This window comes from Pimephales promelas, chromosome 25, assembly GCF_988280905.1.
Source record: "Pimephales promelas chromosome 25, fPimPro1.hap1.1, whole genome shotgun sequence".
NCBI classification, from domain to species: Eukaryota; Metazoa; Chordata; class Actinopteri; order Cypriniformes; family Leuciscidae; genus Pimephales; species Pimephales promelas.
This window is the reverse complement of record NC_142793.1, coordinates 4,886,441-4,914,174: the sequence shown is the minus strand read 5'-3', so window position 1 is coordinate 4,914,174 and position 27,734 is coordinate 4,886,441. Positions and strand designations below refer to the sequence as shown.

Below are 27,734 nucleotides of genomic sequence, written 5' to 3'. Positions count from 1 at the left end.
GGATGAATGGGAGCTTGAGGAAACCTCTGTGGATGTGGGGATCACCCTGTACCACTCTCCTTTCAGCTGGTGTTCTTTAGTAAACATGCCATAAACTATGGAAGCCTATAGGTTATATCTGTTTGTTGTAATTGCTGCTGCCCTTTTGAGAGAAAAATAAATCCATATAATTGTATATAAATTAGCCTATTCTTTGCGTCTTTTCTTTTTATAAGCAAGTGCAAATATCATATAGTAATTGGTGGTTTTGTAAAGTGTCAGAACATGTCTTTGCATCGGCGTGTGTGAATCAGTCATGCCGCGCGCTCGTTAACATTCTGCCCGGACAGCGCGCGATGCGGCGCCTGCGCGGCCTTTACACCGTCCCTAGGTCTCTCAGTCCCTCCGTCCCTCTGGAGCGAGTTGAAGAGAGGAAGCCCAGCTCTCTGTTCGTGCGCTCACTGAAATGGATGGAGTAGAGAGGAAAAGGACAGAGGCTCAGAGGAGCATCATGAAAGATAGCGAGCTTAAACGAGACTCCAGCATCCCTGAGCGCGTGACACTCAAGAAGGAGATTGGACTTCTGAGCGCGTGCGCGATCATCATTGGTAAGGAAAGTTTACAACTTGTTTTCTTTTTGATGATGGTTCACTCTTCTAACATGTAAATCTATTGAGACTAATAAAGACAAGATATTCGCCATCTTGTTAGTCGTGGACTGTTATGTTTGGCTTTTATGCACACTAGAACACAATATAGACTGTTTAAAACATTCTTCAATGCATGTTAGATAGATAACCATGTAATCAGATTAACTATTTGTGATTTATTGATTTACCTGTAGCTTAATTAATATAGTATGATTTTAATGTAATAGCTATTTAATAACAGAATGCATTTTAAAGTATATTAAATTATAAATATCTTTTTTTGTTGTTTTGTGATTTATTAGTAGGCCTATCACTTAACAACATTGTAAGGTTACTAATGTAGCCTACTTATATATTTGACTTGGTTCTTTGTTTCATTCTTGTTTTAAATGAAAAAAAATCTCAGAAAACTAATTGAATCTCAACAATTAATGAGTGTTAAACAACAATCATTTAAAGTTTGCAGATCTTTTAAACCATTCTTTTACTTGAGTCTAAAACCAACATCCACCATATGTAGGCCTCTCAGAGGTGTTTGTCCTCTTAAAAGGGGCCGCCGAATGAAAGCTAAAGATTGTTCCCTCCGCTTCTGATGGTATCCGGGGCTTTGACGGGCAGCAGTAAATTATTTATGCCTGCTGTTACGTAATGTCGTTGTACGAGTGCTTGAGAGAAGAGCTGCCAGGAAGCGGGTTAGTGAAGGGGGGCTGATCATTGTCTTGCCATGAAAACTCTCAGGTACTACAGCAGGGTTAGTGCTGATGTTGACTAGGCAAGCTTTCTTATTGATTTTGAACAGTATTGGGTTCTACTTCAAATGTTATGCTATAATAAAAAAGGGGGGGAAATAGCAGTTTAGTTACATAATCTTATGTTTTTGTCTTTTGTTTTTTACTGGGATTACTGGGAGGCATGCAGTAATGAAAGGGCAGCTGGAGCTAGTCTTAACTCCAGCGAATATTTCTCAGACTGTGTTTATTTTTGTAAAATAACAAACCTAAACATTTGTTTACCAAAAAGTTGTTGAGCATTTCTTTCCACTGTTATTGGCAGGGGGACCTAAGGGGAAAACAACATGTTGACCTCTTTTGGGAGGCATGTTATTGTGCATAAAAAAGTACTGGGGGATTGTAGAAAGTCTTCATGCAAAATGAAGCTTTACCATTTCTAGCTCTGACCGATTTTAAATAATAATGTTATTCCCCCCTGAAATGGGTCATGCCATTAACACCTGAGCAGTTTAAATACGCTACTCATTTTCTCCATCCTAGTGTTACTCTTATTCATCTGCGGGGTCTGCTTTTTTTCAACGCTTTCTTCCTTTGGCACTGTCGAGGGCGTCCTCTTGGCAGCATTGACGATCTTCATGTCTTCCTTCAGCCGATCGAGCCACCTCATCTTTGGTTGTCCTCGTAATCGTCATCCTTGGGGACTTAGGCACAGTGCCTTACTGGCCACTAAATACTTGTTGCTCCGTACGATGTGTCCGTTCCACCGTAGTCACAGTTAGTCCTAATTTTGGACAACACCCAGCTGACATCTTTGTCTTTTATGTGGTCCAATTGTGTTAGCCCTAAGCTAGTACACATTCGCATCTCCATGATGTTAAGGGCTTGTTTGTGTTCCTCCCATCCTAGCCAGTCATCTGTGCCATAAAGGACAACAGGGCAGGTCTTATGAATCTTGGCCTTGAGGTGGTTGGGCATAAACACGGGTTTATGCCATTTCATCCATGCCACGTTACCCCATGTTTTAGCATCAGAGAGTGTGCTGCTGTCACTGGTGATGACGGATCCGAGGTATTCGTCCCTTCTTCAGTTCTTTGCGATTGACGCTGATAAGGGCCACATCCCAGGTACTCTGTCTTTTCTTCCACCTTTGAGTTAGCCATTGCATATCAGCCGTGGCATAGAGTGTCCATGGTGAATGAGGCACTTGCAAGTCCTTGGTGATTGGGTCCATACACAGGAGTGGTGAGAGAAGAGAGCCTTGTTGGACATCAATGGTAATTGGTAAGGGCAGCAGTGTTCCAACAGAGCAATGGATGGTACTGGTGACACTGGTGTAGAAGGGCTTAATCCAAGTCACGTTGGCTTCAGGGACACTGTGAGCCTGAGGGGCATGCCTATGGACAGTATAAGAAGTGGACCGAGCCATCTTATGGAACTCCATTGAGACAAGTGAAGCCCGTTTTGGCGATTTTTTTTAGCACTTCCATTCCTGACACGCAGACTCAAAACAACTCAAACAGAGCTTGACGACGTAGATGTGACGTGAGCAACCCGTCTGTCTTCTAGTGGCTGTGGCATGAGAAATCTGAATCATTCCCTTCCGAAACTTGCTGAGGCGGAGAGTGTGAGTAGGAGCTGTCATTGAGCGAGGAGCAGGAGACACTTTTGCTAGGTATTCTGATGAATTATTTTGTCATTTTGCCTCCACGTTTCCCCGATTGCCCGCAAGCTTCTCCTCCTGTCCATATGGTAATCTCTCTACTGTGCGACAGAGAGTCGCTTGGCTATGACGCAATCATTAGCCTACTTTTACAAAAAACTGCTTTTACAGGGCCATAACATAAGCTACAAGGTATCGGAGCATTTTATACATTGTCGTGTTTCTTAAGAAATAAAAAATGGACAAATGGGGTCTTCAAACGACTCAGATGTAAAGTTATTCGCTGTCAAAGTGACGCCAAAATGAATGGGAGTCAATGGAAATGCTAACGCAAGTGAAGTTCTGCTACAAGATGGCAGCTCCTGCAAGGCTTCATATTCCGGTCGATGGATTACCCCCTTGGGCGTGCCAGATAACATCGTGGGGCACCAGGTCAAGGAACAGCATATGTACAGGCTTTTCTTCTCACAGTGCCTCTCCAGGAGCGGCATGGATTGCATCTGTGGTGCTGCATCCATGGACGAAGCCGCATTGGTTTGGCAAAATGGAGGCTGTTTTCCGAAGCCGGCCTTTGAAAACTCGTTCAAAGATCTTCATTGTGTGGCATAAGAGGCAGATTGGGTGGTAATCAGGGCATTTGGCCACATCACCTTTGCCCTTCCACATGGTCACATTGGTGCTGGTCAGCCAAATGCATGGGGCCTCACCATAAGTGGCAATTTGATTAAACAAATCAGTGAGGATGGTGATGCCCCAGTGGACATCCCAGTGGAAACTTCCAGGCTTACACTGGGATCTCGTCAGGGCCCATTGCTTTCCCATTTTTCATCGTGACTGCTACTTCTGAACTGGTGATGGCAGGGGTAGGGCCAAGGATGGGTTTGGCACTTTGAATCGGCGGGTGGGCAACTGGTGGTTGCCGATCCCCCCGAGAAGTATTCACTCCAGCATTGTAGAATAGCAGGTGGGTTTTGGAGGACCTGTTGATGATCTTCCTTGATGCATTTGATTTGGCCAATATCGTGTGTGGATTGATGGCGTGCTTTTGAGTTGAATTGAAATCTTTATTTCGAACATGAAAAAGAAAGTATATAAAACAAATAAAACAATGTTTAAAAAAAAAACAGGAAAAAAAAACAACAGATTACCCTACAAAGTACCCTTTTATTCCTGTGTTAACATACGTATGTTACATATACGAAAAGGAGCAGGAAAAACGTATGTTCTCCTACCCCTTTGGCTAAGTGGTAGATCTTGGTTTCTCCTCCCGGTCTAGCAGGGTCAGAATTTATCTGGGAGCTGGTCAACCAGTATTGTTGGTAATCCGCGTTGTTGTTGTTGTTGTTGTGTGTGTGTGTGTGTGTGTGTGTGTGTGTGTGTGTGTGTGTGTGTGTGTGTATATATATATATATATATATATATACTGTACATACACACCTTCAGTGGTGAATTTGGTTCTTATTAGTATCCATGTTAAATCTAGACAGAATGGTGCAAGATTTTAGATAAACAAAGACAGTACACTCATATTACTTATTAATGGGAGAAATTGAAATGCGCAATATGGTGAAACAAGTCCCGTCCTTCTAAATGAAAGAACCAGTCGCTAATCAGTAAAGCTGCGTTAGAAGCTCCGGATGCTATAGGCATGAAAGGGACTTTGCTTGCCATGATTTTTTTTTTTTTTCAGGATTCTCGTATGAATAGGAAGTAAATACAAAATAGTTTATCAAGTGGTATCAAATACACCAGTGTGAGTTCACAGGTTTGCCCAAGAGCAAATGTTAATATAAAGGTGTGAATGTAAAACATTCAGACCAAGAAAAGACAACAGGTTTGCAGTAAGGCTAGGGCTGTTGTGTTCAGGACAAATATAGATAGGCAATAACTATTACATGTGATCTGTTTGTTTTCTCAGGTAACATTATTGGCTCAGGAATCTTCATCTCTCCTAAAGGTGTTCTGGAGCATTCCGGATCCGTTGGGTTGGCGCTGGTGGTGTGGGTGTTAGGTGGAGGCGTAGCTGCTCTGGGTTCCCTTTGCTATGCTGAGCTAGGGGTCACCATCCCCAAATCTGGGGGAGACTATTCCTACGTCACAGAGATTTTTGGCGGTCTCATGGGGTATGACAGGTTCATTTGTGATCTTTGGAAAAATGAATGAAAATCAAATGTCTGTCACATATCCTGAATGTGGTGTGTTGCTTTCTAGGTTTCTGCTATTATGGAGTGCAGTATTGATCATGTATCCCACCACATTGGCAGTCATAGCGCTTACTTTCTCCAACTATGTGCTTCAGCCAGTTTTTCCACATTGCATTCCTCCATACATAGCCACACGCATGCTGTCCACCATCTGCATATGTGAGTGCTTGCTTCTTTATTTATCTATTCGATTCATTTTCATTTCAGTTTATATAATTGTGCTAAAAGTCTAAGTTTTGAAATGGCTTTGGTTAACCTGAGGGTTCACCAGAATTTAACCTCGATTTGAAGCAGAATTTTGTAAAGTGTGTTTTTCATGATTGGAAAAACGTTGCCTGGTTTGATGACTCTCGATTTCACCATTCAGAAGCATGGATCCATCCTGCCTTGCCAACAGTTCAGGCTGCTGGTGGTATAATGGCGTGTAGGTTATTTGCTTGGCACACATTGAGTGCCGAAGTTACGACATCACTCTGTAGGCCAAAACGTGGAAGCGAGTTAGCATTTTAGCACTCGCTCTAAAGTCTATGGGATTTTTGAATGGGTTTTTGCTAAATTGTCTGAAATAAGGTCTCTGGTGAACAAAGCCTCTATTTTCAAGTTGTGATCTATGACATTCATAACAGTTAAATAACAGTTATAACCTGCTTGTGTTTTTTTAAACTTCATTGTGTCTGCTTGTGTTTTTTAAAAACTTTATATAGGCTTCAAAATGTATACATTTTGGATTAACTTGTAAAGATTATCTTGATGGACAAAACGTGTAAGGGTAACTCTTTGTTAAACAGATTTTTAAACACATTTATTGCGATTTTCCAAAAGTCTATGGGGAAAATGCAAACCTTTTCGATCGAGGGAACCCATGCGCCGCTAACTTCCGAGTTGGCCTACAAAGTGACCTCATCACTTCGGCACTCTGTTGGGCCCTTTAGTACCAATTGATCATTGTTTAAATGCCACAGCCTACCTGAGCATTTCCATCCCTTAATGACCACTGTGTACACATGACTTCTGATGGCTACTTTCAGCTGGATAACGCGCGTCATGAAGCTCAAATCTTCCCAAACTGGTTTCTTGAACATGAAAATCCATTCACTAAACTTAAATGGCCTCCTCAGTGCCCAGATCTCAATCCAATAGAGCAGCTTTGGGATGTGCTGGAAAGGGAGATTTGCATCATGGATGTTCAGATCTGACAAATCTGCAGCAACTGTGTGATGCTATCATGATAATATGGACCAAAATCTCTGAGGATTGTTTCCAGCACCTTGTTGAATCTTTGCCACAAAGAATTAAGGCAGTTCTGAAGGCAAATGGGGCCCAACACAATGTGTAGCTAATAAATTGGCCATGAAAGCCCATGGAGATTTAAAGGGTACATATCATGCTTTTAAAGGGGACATATCATGCAAAATCCACTTTTTTATCCCTTAAATGCATTTTGTTGTATATTTGGAGTGTTTATAAGTACAGAAAAGATGAAATTATTCTCTTCAGGTGCTTCGTTTATATCTTTATATTCTGTTTTGGTCATATTTTTCAACCTGTTCAGATTTTTCTGTTCTCTATGACGTTTTTTGAACAATTACGTCACCGTATTTGCAGCGGAACTGACAAATAAGGAAATTGACTACCGGCCCAACACTTCCAGCAATCCGCCATTATTATTTCTCGCTCTGATTTTGTAGTCCGAGCTCAATGATGCAGAAGTTACGAGAGGGCAAGTCAAAATGTTCGGTTGTTGGATGTACGTTAGTGACCTGAAGCATTTCAAGGATTCCCACTTCAACAACCTCCCCCAGTATAAAGAAGGGTTTGCCGATTGACTTCGTCTGAATGAGAGGTAAATTCCTTCCATCTTTGGAGACGACGAACAGAGCATTTCAATTAGCTGTAAATATTGTTAATAAAAATAAAGTACTTTACTTTCTTAAAACACATGGTGGTCATGGTTTGGCAGTACCTTTGTCTTTCTTTGTTTTTGTTTTGAAGTAACGTTACACGTCTGCAGCATTATTGTTCTTGAGTTTCATTAATGGTCATTTGGCTGCGTTGTTTTCTGATGCTTTTTTAAACGCATCATATTGTCAATAAAGATTTTTTTGTGGTAAGATTAGACCGTAGTCATTTATCTTGTCAGTGTGCTTGTTTTAACAAGAGAAATAGTCGACTTTCACTAACACAAAACAGTTGACTCGCATACCAATATATCCATATGAAGACGTGGTTCTGCAGGTTTGTCGTCGTCTGTATCAACTCGCTCGCTCTGGCTCGAATATGTAAGGCTTGATGGACAAGTCTTCTGTTGTTGACATTTTATTAACATGTGAATAAAAATTTTCTTTGAAGGTATTGTATATAATCGTATATCTCTAATAAAACTACAATAATGGCCGAACGTGGGGAGTTGAACTGACCGTGAACTCATCGAGCTGGAGAGCGGGCGGGGTGTGACGGATCTCCTTTTTATTTAAAGGGGCCGCTTTGAAAGGGGTCGCTCTAAGACGCACATCAGAAAAGGGGTAGAAAAGGGGCCTGTGGAGCTATAATAATGAGGAATTCAGACCCAAGCATTGCAGTTATGTTTTATGTAGACCACAACGGTATGATTTACATGTAAAAATGAATGATTTAAAAGCATGATATGTACCCTTTAAATCATTCATTTTTACATTTAAATCATATATTTGTGGTCTATATCAAGCAAAACTGCAAATAAAAAGGAGATGCGTCACACCGTTCGGCCATTTTTGTAGTTTAATTGGAGATATATGATTATATAGCGTCACAGAACATTTTTATTCACACGTTAACAAAATGTCAACAACGGAAGACTTGTCCATCAAGCCTTACATATTCGAGCCAGAGCGAGCGATTTGAAAAAGACAACGACGAACCTGCAGAACAACCTCTTCATATGGATCTATTGCAATGGTATGTAACTGTATTGTGTTATAAGTGCTGAAGTCGATTATTTCTCTTGTTAAAACAAGCGCACTGACAAGATAAATGACTACGGTCTAATATTACCACTAAAAATCTGTATTTATAATATGATACGTTTAGAAAAGCATCAGAAAACAACGCAGCTAAATGACCATTGATGAAACTCAAGAACAATACATGCAGACGTGTAACGTTACTTATAAACAAAAACAAAGAAAGACAAAGGTACTGCTAAACCATGACCACCATGTGTTTTAAGAAAGTAAAGTACTTTATTTTTATTAACGATATTTACACCTTTCCAAATGCTCTGTTCGTCGTCTCCAAAGATGGAAGGAATTTACCTCTCATTTAGACGAAGTCAATCGGCAAACCCTTCTTTATACTGGCGGAGGTTGTTAAAGTGGGAATCCTTGAAGTGCTTCAGGTCACTACATCCAAGAACCGAACATTTTGACTTGCCCTCTCGTAACTTCTGCATCTCTGAGCTCAAGCTACAAAATCGGAGCGAGAAATAATAATGGCGGATTGCTGGAAGTGTTGGACCGGTAGTCAATGTCCTTATTTGTCAGTTCCGCTGCAAATACTGTGACGTAATTGTTCTAAAAACATCATAGAGAACAGAAAAATCTGAACAGGTTGAAAAATATGACCAAAACAGAATATAAAGATATAAACGAAGCACCTGAAGAGAATAATTTCATCTTTTCTGTGCTTATAAACACTCCAAATATACAACAAAATGCATTTAAGGGCTAAAAATTTTGCATGATATGTCCCCTTAAGGGTTTATGAATTTATATATATATATATATATATATATATATATACTGTATATATATTGTTGTTGTTGTTTTAGCTGATTTTAATGCTTATTTAACTTAAGACTCCTTTGAAAGTTTGCTGAGGCCCTCTAGTGGGCCCCGACCCCTGGTTGAGAACCACTAATATAAAGTCTTTGGAATGACCCAGTTACAGTTACAACCCTGGATTTGTGCCAAAAGCACTTGACTTTTGTGTTCAGTGTTCAGTGTTCACCTCCTCAGTGTTGGAGGTGGCATGGGTCTATAGCATGTGATTGCTGCATTAGCTCTCTTTATTAAAGCCTATTGTGTGGCTTTAATAAGTCATGCTCAAACCAAAACCGCAAGAGCAAGACAGCGGCAGGAAAACGCTTGGCATTTCATCTCCTCACAGACCTGCTCTTTGCTCCCCTTTTTGTTCTCATTGAAAGTAATTTGTTTCAATTGGGCTTAAACTTCTCTTGGTAGAGGAAAAGTGATTATGAAAGAGTCTGTAAGCGGTGACACTGATGGATGAGCCCATAGAAGTCCAGCTTCCCCTCGAGCGTTCCCACATTTTGGTCAAGTACCACAAGCTAATCCTAAATCAGTATTTTCTGATGGCAACATTTTACATGAAAACTTTAAACATTGAGTTTGAAGCCACACATAAAGTGAATCAATCAAGACATTATTGCAATGTTTATGTTGTCTCTGTGTGAATATTTGTAGTGTTTTTGACATGGGTGAACTGCTACAGCGTGCGTTTGGCCACACGGATCCAGGACGCGTTTACAGTTGGAAAGCTTCTAGCTCTTGGGCTCATCATTACTGTCGGTTTGGTGCAGATCTTTGGAGGTGAGAATGTCACATGCATATCTGAAGAGCTGGTGTCATTAATTCTATATAATTGTTTAATATACTTGAAAAAAGAAAAACATCACTAAAACATTGAAGGGGTCATGACATGGATCTTTTTCAGTATTTTAATGTTTCCAGTGGTTCACTTATAATCTATCTATAAATTACAGGAACGTCTGTCTGTCTGTCTGTCTGTCTGTCTGTGTGTGTGTGTGTGTGTGTGTGTGTGTGTGTGTGTGTGTGTGTGTGTGTGTCTGTCTGTTAATCGCATATCTCTCGAACCGTTAGTCCGATGGATCTGTCTTGCTACGGGCACGAATAAGTGCAGTGCCGAGTTTGACTTTGTTTGGATTAATGCAAAAGATATCGCTAAAAGAAGCCCACATTGGCTTTTGTCGCTCTAGCCGCTGGGCACTCCCCCTCTCACACTGCAAACTGAGTGAGCACAGCGCAGGACCAGACCAGAGACAGAGGGACGAAGAAAGCAGATTTGCTCCCTGAATCGTCACACTTAAAAAAAGAAATGGTCGGACATCATAGTCGAGGCAAAAAAAGCGTCTAGTCATTAATTCAATTAGAGAGGTGGCCAAGGAGTTGGGAAAAATCAAGCCCAACTCCTTCCTCCTTTGGAGGACGCCCTTCCTCCAAAGGCGAACCTGAAGAACTTTCTCTGCCACCGCACAACCTGGATGTGAAAATAGGCATCCTTGAGGTCTATTGTCACGAACCAATCTCCTGACCGAATCTGAGATATGATGGCTTTCAACGTCAGCATCTTGAATTTTCCTCTGTAAAGGGCGAAATTTAGTCGGCGGAGGTCTAGTATGGGACGCAAGCCGCCGCCTTTCTTCGGAACCCGGAAATAAAGGCTGTAGAAGCCTTGTTCGATTTCCCCCGAAGGAAACTCCTCTATCGCACCTTTGAGAAGGAGGGAAGAAATTTCTTGCTGTAGCACAGAAGCCTGAGTGGCGCTGTAGACTACAGTAGGAAAAATCCCAGTTGAAGCGGGGGGTTGCGGCAGAACTGGAGAGTGTAGCCGAACTGAACTGTGCGAAGAATCCACGGCGAGACCCTTTGTAAGTGCTCCCATTCTGGAAAGAAATGTGAAAGAGGAAGAGGGGTGTTGCAATGTAGACGAGCTACCTGAGTGAGGGTGTCGTGTTGAAGATCGTAGAGTTGAGAGGTTGTCTGTGTAGGAGAGCACCTGGCGTCCTGACACGCGATGGGATGCAACAATGCTGGGGTCTGGGTGAACCGGGCCTGTCTGCTCCAGATGAATAAGAAGAGAGTTTCTGAGAATGCGACCGGCAGTTAAAGAGTGTGTCGGGGGAGAGGGGAGAGAACAAAAGGTGTCTCCTTCCTCTCGCACCGGGCTGAGTAGAGGCGGTAAAATAGGGCCTGCTCTTCGAAACACCCTGGGTGACAAAGGAGACAGTGTAAGGAAAGGAGAGCTGGTTGGAGTTGGACAGAAACGCTTGCGCGGTCTGTCCCAACCTCGTGTATGTGGAGGAGCTCTCCTTTTTCTGACCAAAGGGTCAGGAACGGGACGAGGCAGCTGGGGGCGGTCGGTTTGTCGGAACGCTTCAGCTGCAGACGGGGCAACGGGCGACCACAGGCTCCCCATTCCGTAGAAGGTGGGGGATGCGCTGGGTCACTTCTCCTAGAAGGGAACTCTGCTCTATGATAAGGACGTTCTCTAGGTCTTTGGGCAGGAGAGGGAACGAAGGATTCCCTAACTCTCCTGGGGCCTCATTTATAAACGTTGCGTACGGACAAAAGAAGGCGTACGCCGCTCTCTACGCAATAGTCGGTATTTATAAAAAACAAACTTGACGGCAAAATGTGCGGTCCTTTACGCAAGCTCTGACCCAGGCGTACGCACAAAAACGGATGAAATGAGAAATGGCGACACCGTCGGCAGTTGGAAAAAACACGTGAAAGTGTGTGAAACTGTAGACTGTTGTGTAAAATAAATTGCAATACTGCCTCTCATAAATAACACGAAGACTTCGCAAAGCAAGTCTTAACAGCTTACAATTAACAGCCTACACGAACACCCGTTTGATCGATCTGTAACAGAAATGCAAATTAACACATATTTCCAAAAAGAAAGTGAAATATTTTCTGCTATAATATTGGTATGCAATTCATCCTCATAAATAAGATGGTAAACAGAACGAACTGATATTCTCGCCAATATGTCCGTCTAACGGAGCAGATATAGCAATTAGATAGTCAGTCAGATAGATAGATAATAAGGGGGATATATAGATAGATCGATAAATGTTATTTGTCCACTGGGGAAAGTTGTTTTCATAGTAAAAATGTCTCCATAATCTACGGAATCATGGTATTCATGCATATGCATTTAGTTTGTTTTATTTTTGATAAAATAACATATGACGTGTCTCAACCATTCAGAAAGCTGCAAAAAATTACATTTGCGCTGAACTATTTCCCATTTCCAAGTAGATTATAACCGACATCCGTAGCTTGTCAGATGCAGAATGAAATGGATGTAAATAAAATGCCCCATCACAATGCGTATAATGACGCACAATGGCTGATCTTGAGCTCTTAGAAGATGTGGCGATTAAATGGAAGGATTCGGAATGAACGCATCATCTTCACAACAAAAGGTGTGGAAAAAATATATTATTTATTCAAGAATTCCCTCATTATGCAGTTTATTTCAGTTAGGACAGTCTTGATTTTGCCCAACTCCTTGGCCACCTCTCTAATTGAATTAATGACTAGACGCTTTTTTTGCCTCGACTATGATGTCCGACCATTTCTTTTTTATTTCGGCCACAGTCCGAGGTTGTGAGGCTACAGCATTTACGGCGTCTGCAACCTTTTGCCGCTCAAGTGCCTTTTTGGCATTAGTAATGCTCACACTGTGACCTCCAAACAACATTTTTCTCCTCTTTTCCACCTTGCCAACGATAACTTCTACTTCACATTGAGTGAAGTTACGTTTTTTTGTTAATTCCTCTCTGTGTTTAACATGATTTCGCAATTCATGAATATTAACTTTTGGGCGTTTCACGGACTATTTATAGGCAACTATGGGCGTGACATGAAGCCGCAAAAGCTGCGCTACATTTAGAACTGATTGTGATATATGAAGGGAAAAATGCGTAGGATGTGCGTGCACACGGTTTTATAAATCCGAATATTTCTGTGCGTATGCACGTCCTGTGTTTCATCCGTACACCACTTCTGACGCAAATCCTACGCAAAGTTTTATAAATGAGGCCCCTGGGCATGAACTGTTTAAACGCGGCCGATTCTCACGGATTTTCTCAACCACTGTGTTGACCGCCTCTCCACACAGCCCCGACTGGGAGATAGGGGCGTCAAGGAGGAAAACCTTCTCCTTATCGCGGATTTCAGTGAGGTTAAGCCATAAGTGGCGTTCCGCAGCAACCGCGCCTGCCATAGAGCGGCCTACTGCACGTACGGTATGTTTGGTGGCCCTCAAAGCCAAATCCATGGCCATGCGAAGCTCTTTCACAGCTTCAGGAGTCACACCACTACCCTCATCCATATCCTTAAGGACATCGGCCTGGTAGGCCTGAAGAATGGCCATAGTGTGAAGGGTCATGCCTGCCTGTCCAGCCACCATGTAGGGTTTTCCGATAAGAGAGGAAGAAGTTCTACGTGCTTTAGAGGGAAGGAGAGGACATGACATCCAAGATGGCGGCGACGACGGAGCAAGATGGCTGGCCAAAGTATCCTCAATCGCTGGAATGGCCGAGTAGCCCTGTTCCACAGAACCTACTAGGTTGGTGAAATCAGCAGCTGCCGCATTAGTGAGACGCGCAGAGAAAGGCTGCTTCCAGGATCTGGAAATCTCTTGATGCAGATCGTTGAAAAATGGTAGTTTTCTCCGTTGTGGCCTAGAATGAGGGCCACTGAGAAATCTCTCGTCGAGCGTGGATGACTGAGACTCGCGGGGCTCGTCAGGCCAGTCAATAGCGAGTTTTTCCGTAGCGCGCGAAAGCACTTCTACGAGCTCAGAGTAGGCTGCAGTAGGTCGCGCTTCCTGGCCGCTAGGCGGGATAACGTCTTCCGTAAAAGCAGGCCCGAAATCCTCGAAGTCGGAAGCCGCAGTAAAAATTGTGTCCTCCAGCCCAAAAACCGCGAGCCGAGAGCGGAGAGTTTTTAGAAGTAAATTATCACAAAATTTACATTTAGACGATTCTAAAACGGCCTCGCGCGCATATGAGAAAACCCAAACACTTGATGCACTTACTGTGAGGGTCGTCGCTTGCAATAAAGCGAGCACATGGCGGAGAGCAACGTCGATACTCCATTGCAGCTTCACTGGAAGGAGAACTGAGTTCCACTTATGCAGTTGTTGAAGTGCAAAAAGAAGAAGAATCCGTATATAGGCTAGAAAAATCGAGAACGAAGGGCGATGTGACCGCTTTGTGAAGGCAGAGAAATCTGAGGAGAAGATGGGGCGCACATATATGATGTATGCGACGTGGATGCGTCGGGGCGGGGCCAGATTGCGTGAGCGCCATCAGCCAATGAATTGGCGTGATTCTTTAGGGCTTCAGACAATCGGCACATTCAGAGAATATACCACTGCGCTTTCCGCAGTGTTGAGTGAACCTATGAAAGAGAATGAGCTGTTTTTGGAGCTTGATTAAAAAAAATGCTTCGCTTATAATGAGGATGTTTTAAGCTATTCAACTTTTAGGGCGTTTTAATGGTACAAAGACCTCTCATAGATCAAAAGATCAAGGCAAATTTGATTTCTCATGTCTGACCCCTTTAATGTCATGTCATGACCCCATCACCCCTTTAACCCCTTTAAAAACATTCTAAAAATTAAACCAGATCTCTACAAAGTGGTGTTGAATAATTATGAAATTAAAAATGATTATACACCCCCTAGGAAGTCTATTGACATGACTTTGGCAAGGCAAACTATGTTATACCGATATATCAGTCTGTCAATAGATAGTAATCCTTTCCATCGTTTGAAATGTCATCTGTCTTCACAGCACATGTTTGTTACGTGTCAGATTAACAGTTTGTTCCTGTCTGCTCAGGTAACTATGAGAGCCTGACCCCACAGGTGGCGTTCACGTTTATTAAAGCCCCGTCTATAGGGCAGATTGCCCTGGCTTTCCTTCATGCCTCCTTTGCCTTCAGCGGCTGGAACTTCCTCAACTACGTTACGGAGGAAGTGGTGGATCCCAGGAGGTTAGTCTGATACCACTTTAAAACATGCCTGGAATCAAAACTGCTGGAACAACCATTCTGGCTCATTCTGAGGAAACTGCTGCTATTCAATTGATAATTATCAGGATAATTAGAGTCACATTAATGATATGCTATTTCAAAATATACATGCACTGTATAGATTAAAATCCTAACCCAATTCCTGTCAATGGGCTAAATACATTTCTGGCTCACTTTTTTAACCCACAATTATGATCTACTCCGTAATATCTGTATCCACACATGCACTGTGGCTGGATATACCAATGTGAATATAATTTGTATTGGTATAATTTATTTGTTTGTTTGTTTGTGTACCTCAGGAATCTGCCACGAGCCATATACATCTCCATTCCACTGGTGACATTTGTGTACACTCTCACAAACATTGCATATTTTTCCTCCATGTCTCCTGATGAGCTGCTGTCCTCCAACGCAGTGGCTGTTGTAAGTATAGGCCTTTGACTCATCGGGTTTATTCTTATTAGATTATTCATAAGGTGAATGAAGTGAAGGATGGATTCACTAAACTTTTATGTCACTTTTATGTGTGGGATTAAAAGTATTACTGTCTGCAGAAAGCAGCCGAAATTTCATTACAGTCAACATGAAACAGAAGTTGTGCTGAACTTTTCTTCCCTATTGTGACATTTCTCTTATGGCTTATGGAGAAGAGAAGATGAGAGCATAGAATAGGAAAGAAGATACGAGGAGAGAAGAGGAGAGGGGAGGAGAGGTGAGGAGAGGAGGAGAGGATGAGAGGAGAGGGGAGGAGAGGATAAGAGGAGATGGGAGGAGGAGGGGAGGAGTGGTAAGGGGAGGAGGAGATGGGATGAGAAGAGGAGAGGGGAGGAGGAGATGGGAGGATGAGAGGAGAGGGGAGGAGGTGAGGGGTGGAGGAGAGGGAAGGAGAGGGGAGGAGGAGAGGTGAGGGGAGGAGAGGGGAGGAGGAGAGGTGAGGGGAGGAGAGGGGAGGAGGAGAGGATGAGAGTAGAGGGGAGGATGAGAGGGGAGGAGAGGAGCAGAGGAGGAGAGGGGAGGAGATGATTAGATTGGAGGTAGAGGGGAGGAGGAGAGGGGAGGAGATGATTAGATGGGAGGGAGAGGTGAGGAGAGGAGGAGAGGGAAGGAGATGATGAGATGAAAGATGGGAGGAGGAGAGAGGAGATGTGAGGGGAGGAGAGGTGAGGGGAGAGGTGAGGAGGAGATGGGAGGAGGAGAGGAGTGGTGAGGGGAGGACATGGGAGGGGAGGACATGGGAGGAGGAGAGGGGAGGAGAGGATGAGAGGGAAGGAGAGGTGAGGAGAGGAGGAGAAGGGAGGAGTGGTGAGGGGAGGAGGAGATGGGAGGAGGAGAGGAGAGGGGAGGAGGAGATGGGAGGATGAGAGGAGAGGGGAGGAGGTGAGGGGTGAAGGAGAGGGAAGGAGAGGTGAAGGGAGGGAAGGAGGAGAGGTGAGGGGAGGAGATGAGAGGAGAGGATGAGAGTAGAGGGGAGGAGGAGAGGGGAGGAGAGGTGAGGAGCAGAGGAGTAGAGGAGAAGAGGGGAGGAGATGATTAGATGGGAGGTAGAGGGGAGGAGGAGAGGGAAGGAGATGATTAGATGGGAGGTAGAGGGGTGGAGGAGAGGAGAGGTGAGGAGAGGAGTAGAGGAGGAGAGGGGAGGAGATGATGAGATGGGAGATGGGTGGGGGAGAGAGGAGGAGATGTGAGGGGAGGAGGAGAGGAGGAGAGGTGAGGGGAGGAGTGGTGAGGGGAGGAGAGGGGAGGAGGAGATGGGAGGAGGAGATGAGGGGAGGAGAGGATGAGAGGAGAGGGGAGGAGGAGAAGAGAGGGGAGGATGAGTGGAGAGGAGAGGGGAGGAGGAGAGTGGATGAGGAGAGGGGAGGAGAGGAGGAGGGAGCAGGAGAGGAGGAGAGGGTGAGAGGGGAGGAGGAGAGGATGACAGGAGAGGGGAGGAGGAGATGGGAGGTGTTGGAGTAATAACTTGATTTAATTTTTTGAATTAATCTGTTTTGCTATAAATTACAGAAATGCATCTGAGGACTTTCTCATTTTTCTCAGATTCAATCATAAGCTCGTTACGTACTAAATCACCTTCGCACATGCAATTTATCCAAAAACGGTGCTTTAAATCTCTTGACAAACTAAAAGACGTAAATTACATTTGTATGTATTCTAAATAAAAGATATAGTTTGTACTAAATGTCAGCTTGCTTATTTGATTTAAGATTAGGATTCATTGAGTCCACATGTCTCTGCCACCTCTGCGATACTGTTTGTGGATGTTGGTTGGAACAAATGGTTTCGGGAAACACAGACTCGTTGAACTGCCGATAACGACTGAACTTGCGTCCATGGTTGGCTAACAATGCTAGTTGCTAACGATTTAGTTATCGATAATAATGGATCAAGTGATGGATTTGTACTGTAGGCTATCCATTGATTCAGGTGTCTGGATGGTGGTGGAGGAGTGATGCTGTATAGTCTTAGTAATTATACTATTTGTCAGATTTCAATTAGAAACAACGCCACACGATTGGCAATATCACTGTGTAGGTTGGGTTTACAGATTGTGTGGCTGCATTTGTACATTGCTTGATTTGAATACTTTAGTAAAGCCGGTGTAAAAACAACACAGACAGCACATGTGATATCAGTGGGGAAAACCTTGTTAATGATGTGCTTTATGTTTTGCTTGCCTTAGACTTTTGGTGAGAAACTCCTCGGGGTGTTTTCCACCCTCATGCCGATCTCTGTGGCACTCTCCACCTTCGGCGGCATCAATGGTTATCTCTTCACCTCCTCCAGGTGAGTGCATTTCTTTTTCATTTCACCTTTACATTTACATTTATCTCCTGAGAAAACACAGAACGTTTTCTCCAGTCTGTAAAAGCTCCAGTCTGTAACTTTTTTGGGTTAAAAATGATCCCAAATAAATGTTTGAGCAAGTACATAACCCGTGTTCAAAACTCTCTGCTTGCCTTAGCCCGATTCAAAACTGTGAGCTTGTAATCATGTTTTTAATTCCAGTGGTACTGGGGGATTTCCGTGGGAGATCCGAGCATGTCTTTGCGTCATTACATCACATCTGTACCAGACACCTGTACACACACATCTGTACGCACATATCTGTACACATAAAGAAGAGTCTTGGTTAGTAGGCTATGAGTGTGAGGAGGTTGGAGGTGGACATTTATAGCCTTTTCTCATAGCACTTTATATAATTAAACAGTGTTGTAGTCGAGACCAGCTCAGAGACAGAGACCATAGAGAGTCGAGTCTAAATCTGAGTCGAGACCAAAGACAGTCGAGTCCGAGTCGAGACCAGAGACCAAAGAGAGTTGAGTCCGAGTCGAGACCGAGACCATAGAGAGTCGAGTCTGAGTCGAGACCGAGACCAAAGAGAGTCGAGTCCAAATCGAGACCGAGACCAAAGAGAGTCGAGTCCGAGTCGAGACCGAGACCAAAGAGAGTCGAGTCCGAGTCAAGACCGAGACCAAAGAGAGTCGAGTCCGAGTCGAGACCGAGACCAAAGAGAGTCGAGTCCGAGTCGAGACTGAGACCAAAGAGAGTCAAGTCTGAGTCGAGACCAAGACCAAAGACAGTCGAGTCCGAGTCGAGACGGAGACCAAAGAGAGTCGAGTCGAGACCGAGACCAAAGAGAGTCGAGTCTGAGTCGAGACCGAGACCATAGAGAGTCGAGTCCGAGTTGAGATCGAGACCATAGAGAGTCGAGTCCGAATCGAGACCGAGACCATAGAGAGTCAAGTCCGAGTCGAGACCGAGACCATAGAGAGTCGAGTCCGAATCGAGACCGAGACCATAGAGAGTCAAGTCCGAGTTGAGACCAAGACCATAGAGAGTCGAGTCGAGACCTAGACCAAAGAGACTCGAGCCAGAGTCGAGACCGAGACCAAAGAGAGTTGAGTCCGAATCGAGACCGAGACCAAAGAGAGTCGAGGCCGAGACCAAAGACAGTCGAGTCCGAGTCGAGACCGAGACCAAAGAGAGTCGAGTCCGAGGCGAGACCGAGATCAAAGAGAGTAGAGTCCGAGTCGAGACCAAGACTAAAGAGAGTCGAGTCCGAGTCAAGACCGAGATCAAAGAGAGTCGAGTCCGATTCAAGACCGAGATCAAAGAGAGTTGAGTCCGAGTCGAGACCGAGACCAAAGAGAGTCGAGTCTGAGTCGAGACCAAGACCAGAGAGGTTGGATAACCTAAGGTTGGGTCTCAAACCAGACCTAAAGATATCTACAAGAATATGTAAAATATTTGGTGGTAACAATAAAATTGGCACCGTACTCAAACAGTAAACCAAATATACCATGGAATCATGTACACTGTAATGGTAAAAAGGCCACATAGTGGTGTAAAGATAATTGTATTATAATTATGACTTACAATTATTACAATCAGTAAGTGCTCTTTAACATAACATTACTACACACAAATTCTGTCTGGCTCTTATATGCAAACTGAATTATGGATAAGGCAGACATTTTCAATGCATAGTTGAGCTAGGTCACATCTGACCTGGGTCCTGCTGCATTTGCGTGCCGCGAACGTTATAGTCTGAAGAAAGTCAGAAATCAATTAAACAACAATTTAAAGAAATATTAACATACAGTAATAATCATGACATATTGAATGGGACGCGAGTGGACTCGGGAATAAGTCCAAGTCCTAATATGTTCGAGTACGAGTATTTTAAATTGTATATTATTATTATTAGCACTGCAGGTACGAACTTATTGTAATCGTTATTATTCTTCCTTCTTCCACTATTGAAGTCTACGCAACCCTGTCTGTAGATATGAACAAATGGCTACTTTACTTATATTTGCTACACAAACTTCTGAACGGTTTGCTCAAAATTATAAAATTGGTCTTTTTTATGTCACTGAGTCAAATGATACCTGATTTTCAATTTAATTATATTATCAATAATTGTATTTATGATTTTCACCTGTTTTTGCTTAAAATAATCTAAAAATATCTTTAGTTGCTTATTTTTGTCATTGGTCTGATGTCCCCAGATATGCTAGCATAACTCATTGTGCCTTTTCTGTGTTTGGGCCCGTTATTGCTGCTTGCAGCTATATTATTGTTGTTGTAACACACCACTAAAATGAATGTACGTCACAAAATTCCGTAAGCAAGTTGTATCTTATGCAATTTTGCATGCAAGTAATTGATTCTAGTTTTAAGGATATTTCCATATTTTTATGACAGTAATTCTTTGTTATGCATTTACTGTTTACGTGTGTGTTTCAGGTTGTGTTTTTCAGGGGCACGGGAAGGACATTTGCCCAGTCTTCTTGCTATGATCCACTTTAAGCACTGCACACCGATTCCAGCCCTGCTTGTCTGTGTATGTGATTTTCATATGAGAATATTGAGTTTTTGTTCAAGCAACCTGCTTTTTTGGGATGCAACTTGTTTTAATTTGCTTGCATTTACTTGAATTAACTATTTTTTTACATTTATTATTCTGTCTCTGTTGTGCCTCTTGATCTTTTCTTTCAGTGCACTGCCACAATCGTAATCTTGTGCATTGGAGAAACTCACAACCTTATAAACTATGTGTCTTTCATCAACTACCTCTCCTATGGAGTCACTATTGCTGGCTTGCTCTACTACAGATGGAAGAAGCCAAACTTATACAGGCCCATCAAGGTATTCAGTTATTACTAAGCCTGTGTGTATTCTACATCCATAACATGTACTTACACTCACCTAAAGGATTATTAGGAACACCTGTTCAATTTCTCATTAATGCATTTATATAATGAACCAATCTTAACCTCCTGGTCAAGACAATCTCCTGAACTCCAAACTGAATGTCAGAATGGGAAAGAAAGGTGATTTAAGCGATTTTGAGCGTGGCATGGTTGTTGGTGCCAGACGGGCCAGTTTGAGTATTTCACAATCTGCTCAGTGACTGGGATTTTCACGCACAACCATTTCTAGGGTTTACAAAGAATGGTGTGAAAAGGGAAAAACATCCAGTATGCGGCAGTCCTGTGGGCGAAAATGCCTTGTTGATGCTAGAGGTCAGAGGAGAATGGGCCGACTGATTCAAGCTGATAGTAGAGCAACTTTGACTGAAATAACCACTCGTTACAACCGAGGTATGCAGCAAAGCATTTGTGAAGCCACAACACGCACAACCTTGAGGCGGATGGGCTACAACAGCAGAATACCCCACCGGGTACCACTCATCTCCACTACAAATAGGCAAAAGAGGCTACAATTTGCAAGAGCTCACCAAAATTGGACAGTTGAAGACTGGACAATGTTGCATGGTCGGATGAGTCTCGATTTCTGTTGAGACATTCAAATGGTAGAGTCAGAATTTGGCGTAAACAGAATGAGAACATGGATCCATCATGCCTTGTTACCACTGTGCAGGCTGGTTGTGGTGTAATGGTGTGGGGGATGTTTTCTTTGCACACTTTAGGCCCCTTAGTGCCAATTGGGCATCATTTAAATGCCACGGCCTACCTGAGCATTGTTTCTGACCATGTCCATCCCTTTATGGCCACCATGTCCCCATCCTCTGATAGCTACTTCCAGCAGGATAATGCACCATGTCACAAAGCTGCAATTATTTCAAATTGGTTTCTTGAACATGACAATGAGTTCACTGTACTAAAATGGCCCCCACAGTCACCAGATCTCAACCCAATAGAGCATCTTTGCTTCGGCAGTTTCGTGCCCTGGATGTGCATCCCACAAATCTCCATCAACTGCAAGATGCTATCTAATCAATATGGGCCAACATTTCTAAAGAATGCTTTCAGCACCTTGTTGAATCAATGCCACGTAGAATTAAGGCAGTTCTGAAGGCGAAAGGGGGTCAAACACAGTATTAGTGTGGTGTCCTAATAATCCTTTAGATGAGTGTATATGCCACATAGTAAAGCAAAATTGGCTCCACATGGCCCCGGGGTTAATAAAGCCCTTCTGACCATAGGAAGCCATGTGCTTGTGTATGGAAAATATTCATATTTATAACTTTATAAACTATAATCACCATCTTCTGACAGACGGCCGCACGCTACACTACTAACATAGCTATAGGCTATTTTAGTTCCCCTCACTCCATAACAAATCCTTTAAATGTACCAGTATTTTGAACAGAACAAGAATGAAGACATACAGTGTTAGTAACGATAAACAAGCCAAAACTAAATCATTTAAAGCAGAATTGAAAGTAACTGGCGTTGGGCTCACATATGTAGCCTATCTCATTCGAACCCAAATGTTTCCATATCGGCGATGTATTTGGTTGTTAAACTTTTATTTATTATATGCTTTGTACTTCACTCGTGTTTCAATATCGACGAAAAAAAATCATCCTCTTCATATCCACAAAAATGTGCTTGAAAACCACAGTGGAGCGGTGACACACTGAGTGGCACAGATAGCACAGGTACGTCTGTAAGATGTCTGCTAGAGATCTGGAAAACATCTGCGCGGTAAATGCATTTGATAAACGCCTTAGAACGATCAGATTTACACACAGTCTAAACCATAAATATCTTAAAGACAGGATACATCTCAGAGATGTATTGCAGATGTAAATGCAAACAAAAAGTGTTTACTTTTATTTGTGTTCACTCACAATTAAACAAAACATTGGGCTTTTGTAAAATAAAGAAAACAAACAAACTGTCGTCTCTTTTTCCTTTCCATCTACTTGTTTGCTCACAAAAAACAAACAAACTCAACAGCAAAGCCTCCAGTTGCACTTTTTTTTTCATTCGTTTCGTTAAGCTGTTAATTATTTAAGTCAAATATATTTAGTGTAGGCTATTTATTATTTTTATATAGGTCTATAGACTATGTTTATGAAAACAAATTGTGTCCATTTTCCTTCAATCACCCTGGCGACCCATTTGTTAAGTCTGGCGGGCCTCGACAGCGTGAGCTTTATAAGTGCATCCAGCAGGTTCAGTATTCGCTGCCAATATCAAGGCTTTGTTTGTTCTCTTGTCAGGTGAGTCTCCTTGTGCCGGTGTGTTATCTGCTCTTCTGGGCTCTTCTACTGGGCTTCAGTTTGCACTCAGAGCCGCTGGTGTGTGGAGTGGGGCTGGTCATTATGCTCACTGGAGTACCGGTTTATTTCCTGGGAGTTTACTGGAAAAACAAGCCAAAATGCATATATGACTTCATTGGTAAGGAGACTGTATATGCAATTTATATTCTGTGTTATTATAGGAATAGTAAAAAAAAAAATTCTCAGCCTCTTGCCATTCCAAACCATTTTTCCAAAAAAAACAAAACGAGATGTGTTCATGCTGCATTTTGCCATACAGCAGTTGTGTTCAGAGTGGCACGCTCTTTCCCAAAAGGAAAGACAAATGCCATACACGTGTTATAAATAGTGGCTAAGAGAGTTCAGTGTTCTGCAACTGAAGATAACACCAGCAAATAGACAAAACACCAGCAAATTACTGTATGAACACATCTTTATCAGTTTGACAACACATGCGCTGTAAATACTCACAACGAAACCAATTACAGGAACGCACTGCAAATACTCACAACACAACCAATTACAGGAACGCACCGCAAATACCCACAACACAACCAATTAAAGAAACGCACTGCGAATACCCACAACACAACCAATTACAGAAACGCACTGCAAATACCCACAACGCAACCAATTACAGAAACGCACTGCAAATACTCACAATGCAACCAATTACAGAAACGCACTGCAAATACTCACAACGCAACCCATTAAAGAAACGCACTGCAAATACTCACAACGCAACCGATTACAGAAACGCACTGCAAATACTCACAACGCAACCCATTAAAGAAACGCACTGCAAATACTCACAACGCAACCGATTACAGAAACGCACTGCAAATACTCACAACGCATTCAATTACAGAAACGCACTTCAAATACTCACAACGCAACCGATTACAGAAACGCACTGCAAATACTCACAACGCAACCAATTACAGAAACGCACTGCAAATACCCACAATGCAACCAATTACAGAAATGCACTGCAAATACTCACAACGCAACCCATTAAAGAAACGCACTGCAAATACTCACAACGCAACCCATTAAAGAAACGCACTGCAAATACTCACAAAGCAACCAATTAAAGAAACGCACTGCAAATACTCACAACGCAACCGATTACAGAAACGCACTGCAAATACTCACAACGCAACCGATTACAGAAACGCACTGCAAATACTCACAACACATTCAATTACAGAAACGCACTTCAAATACTCACAACGCAACCGATTACAGAAACGCACTGCAAATACTCACAACGCAACCAATTACAGAAACGCACTGCAAATACTCACAACGCAACCCATTAAAGAAACGCACTGCAAATACTCACAAAGCAACCAATTAAAGAAACGCACTGCAAATACCCACAACGCAACCAATTACAGAAACGCACTGCAAATACTCACAATGCAACCAATTACAGAAACGCACTGAAAATACCCACAACGCAACCAATTACAGAAACGCACTGCAAATACTTACAACGCAACCAATTACAGAAACGCACTGCGAATACTCACAATGCAACCAATTACAGAAACGCACTGCAAATACCCACAACGCAACCAATTACAGAAACGCACTGAAAATACCCACAACGCAACCAATTACAGAAACGCACTGCAAATACTTACAACGCAACCAATTACAGAAACGCACTACGAATACTCACAATGCAACCAATTACAGAAACGCACTGCAAATACCCACAACGCAACCAATTACAGAAACGCACTGCAAATACCCACAATGCAACCAATTACAGAAACGCATTGCAAATACTCACAACGCAACCCATTAAAGAAACGCACTGCGAATACCCACAACGCAACCGATTACAGAAACGCACTGCAAATACCCACAATGCAACCAATTACAGAAACGCACTGCAAATACTCACAACGCAACCCATTAAAGAAACGCACTGCAAATACTCACAAAGCAACCAATTAAAGAAACGCACTGCGAATACCCACAACGCAACCAATTACAGAAACGCACTGCAAATACTCACAATGCAACCAATTACAGAAACGCACTGCGAATACTCACAACGCAACCAATTACAGAAACGCACTGCAAATACTTACAACGCAACCAATTACAGAAACGCACTGCGAATACTCACAATGCAACCAATTACAGAAACGCACTGCAAATACCCACAACGCAACCAATTACAGAAACGCACTGCAAATACCCACAATGCAACCAATTACAGAAACGCATTGCAAATACTCACAACGCAACCCATTAAAGAAACGCACTGCGAATACCCACAACGCAACCGATTACAGAAACGCACTGCAAATACTCACAACGCATTCAATTACAGAAACGCACTGCAAATACTCACAACGCAACCCATTACAGAAACGCACTGCAAATACTCACAACGCATTCAATTACAGAAACGCACTGCAAATACTCACAACGCAACCCATTACAGAAACGCACTGCAAATACTCACAACGCATTCAATTACAGAAACGCACTGCAAATACTCACAACGCAACCCATTACAGAAACGCACTGCAAATACTCACAACGCAACCGATTACAGAAACGCACTGCAAATACTCACAACGCATTCAATTACAGAAACGCACTGCAAATACTCACAACGCAACCGATTACAGAAACGCACTGCAAATACTCACAACGCAATCGATTACAGAAACGCACTGCAAAAACTCACAACGCAACCGAGTACAGAAACGCACTGCAAATACTCACAACGCAACCAATTACAGAAAAATGCTGCAAATAGCAGTGAGATTTTTCAAGGGGCTTCAGTGACAATCCTGGCTGGCCTGGGACATGCTTATTTTTCAGTGTTCATCAGAGGTGTGGTCACACTTTAGTTTAGGGTCCAATTCTCACTATTAACTAACTTACATATGATGTTTACCTGAACAAACTTCTAATTACTGCTCCTTAATAGTTAGTAAGGAAATTGTTAGTTTTGGGTATTGGTTAAGATTAGGGCATATAGAATATGGTCATACACAATAAGGCATTAATATGTGCAATATTAATATGTCTTAATATATACAATATTAGTAATATGCATGCTAATAAGCTAGTTCATTGTGAGAATTAGACCATAAAATAAAGTGTTACCAGTGGTGTTGTGGATGACCTGAATGGTGAGGTTTTTTGTTTTTGTTTATTTCAACATCCTGATCGTGTGTATTTGCAGCACATTTCTGCATGTGGTTGTGTTGTGAGTATTTGCAGCACATATGTTGTGAAACTGATGAAGATGTATTCATAATTTGCTGAAGTTTTCTTCAGTTGACGTGCATAGAGCTCTCTCAGCCACCGTAGTTATAAAGTAGTCCATGTGACTCATGCACTATATTTCAAGTCATCTTCTTCTATATTGCAATCATTGCAATGTATATGTACGGCTCTACTGTTCCTTACACAAATGTAAAACAGAATATGGAATATGGAATGTAAATGATGACAGAATTTTAATTTTGGGGTGATTTATTCCATTAAATTGTGTATGACTATCATGCAAAAGGTATTTATGAACTAAATGTGTGTGCATATATTGTCTTTTTCTATAACAGAGTGGGCTACGTACCTGGGACAAAGAGTGTTTTTTGTTGTTTTCCCACAATTTGACCCAATTGACATGGCAGAATGGACTGACAAATCCTCCTTCACAAGCAAAGCTTCTGGACCTCTGTGAATTTACCATTACTTTAATTTGGCAGCTCTTCACATAAAGTCCAGTTTCCAGGCCTGTAGTAGTAGAAAAAAAAGAAAGAAATGAAAGAATAACCGCCTCATTTATTTCGATGGGGATTGTACTTTTGTGTGTCATGAGTTTAAGTGGGTATTGCTCACTTCTTGGTTAGGCATGCTATTTCTACTGTTTGAAACCCTATAATGTGCTACTGGGTTCATTTGCAAATGTCCTATGTTGATACATGTACAGAATCTCTCCTCTCTTTTGTATGATGTCCTTCACCTGCGATGTCTCTCCAACCACATAACAGTTTCTACAGGCTCTGTACGCCTCGCTGTAAATACATTTAATTGGTTTCTAATTAGTTATAACTCTTCACAATTTTGGTCTTTAGTCTGAAATGATATCGTTACTTGCAGGCATATTTTCTTATTCTTACAGAATATGTGATTTCAGAATTAATTGCTTAAAATGATTGACAAGGGATTGAACTTTATATTCTCCTTTCTTATTCTTTTTTTTTTCACTGTTGGTGAAGAACTTTTCAGCCATACTGGGGAAAATGCTGTTAGAAAATAAGAAATAAAATAATACAAGTGTATATACAAGATGTAAATATAAATGATACATCTAACTCTTTTGCTATTTTGTTTCTCAGGTAAAATTATGTTGTTGTTATCTAGATATTTTTATTCAAATATGGAGAGAATCTGTTGTTTCACTCTAAGCCTTTCCTAGGTTGGAAAAACCCTCTTTTGTTAATAACAAAACCATGTCAGTACTCTATACTCTAACATTTAGTAGATTCAATTGGGGCTACTAATAATCCACTGACAGGTAAAAGCACACTGAAAACAGATCATATCAGATATTTCATATCTGATACGCATACAAATGGCTCTATGTTTTAGAAACCTTGAAGAA

General features: G+C 42.2%; 2 protein-coding genes across 2 annotated transcripts in view; both read left to right on the top strand.

Annotated features, from left to right (window-relative positions):
• faap24 (FA core complex associated protein 24) overlaps positions 1–4,954 on the top strand; it is a 32,430-nt gene extending 27,476 nt beyond the window's left edge. Inside the window, exon 5 of the mRNA XM_039656712.2 lies at positions 4,939–4,954. The gene's annotated coding sequence lies outside the window, so the exon portion shown is untranslated. The remainder of the gene's footprint in view (positions 1–4,938) is intronic.
• slc7a10b (solute carrier family 7 member 10b) lies at positions 193–27,432 on the top strand. Its single transcript, XM_039656708.2, has 11 exons — positions 193–587; positions 4,939–5,143; positions 5,232–5,383; positions 9,685–9,810; positions 14,880–15,033; positions 15,375–15,498; positions 17,756–17,859; positions 20,326–20,422; positions 20,578–20,727; positions 23,054–23,231; positions 26,689–27,432. Exons 1-11 carry the CDS (start codon positions 446–448, stop codon positions 26,808–26,810), a joined length of 1,554 nt encoding a protein of 517 aa, XP_039512642.1. The 5' UTR covers positions 193–445; the 3' UTR covers positions 26,811–27,432.
• Positions 27,433–27,734: the final 302 nt, after the last annotated feature.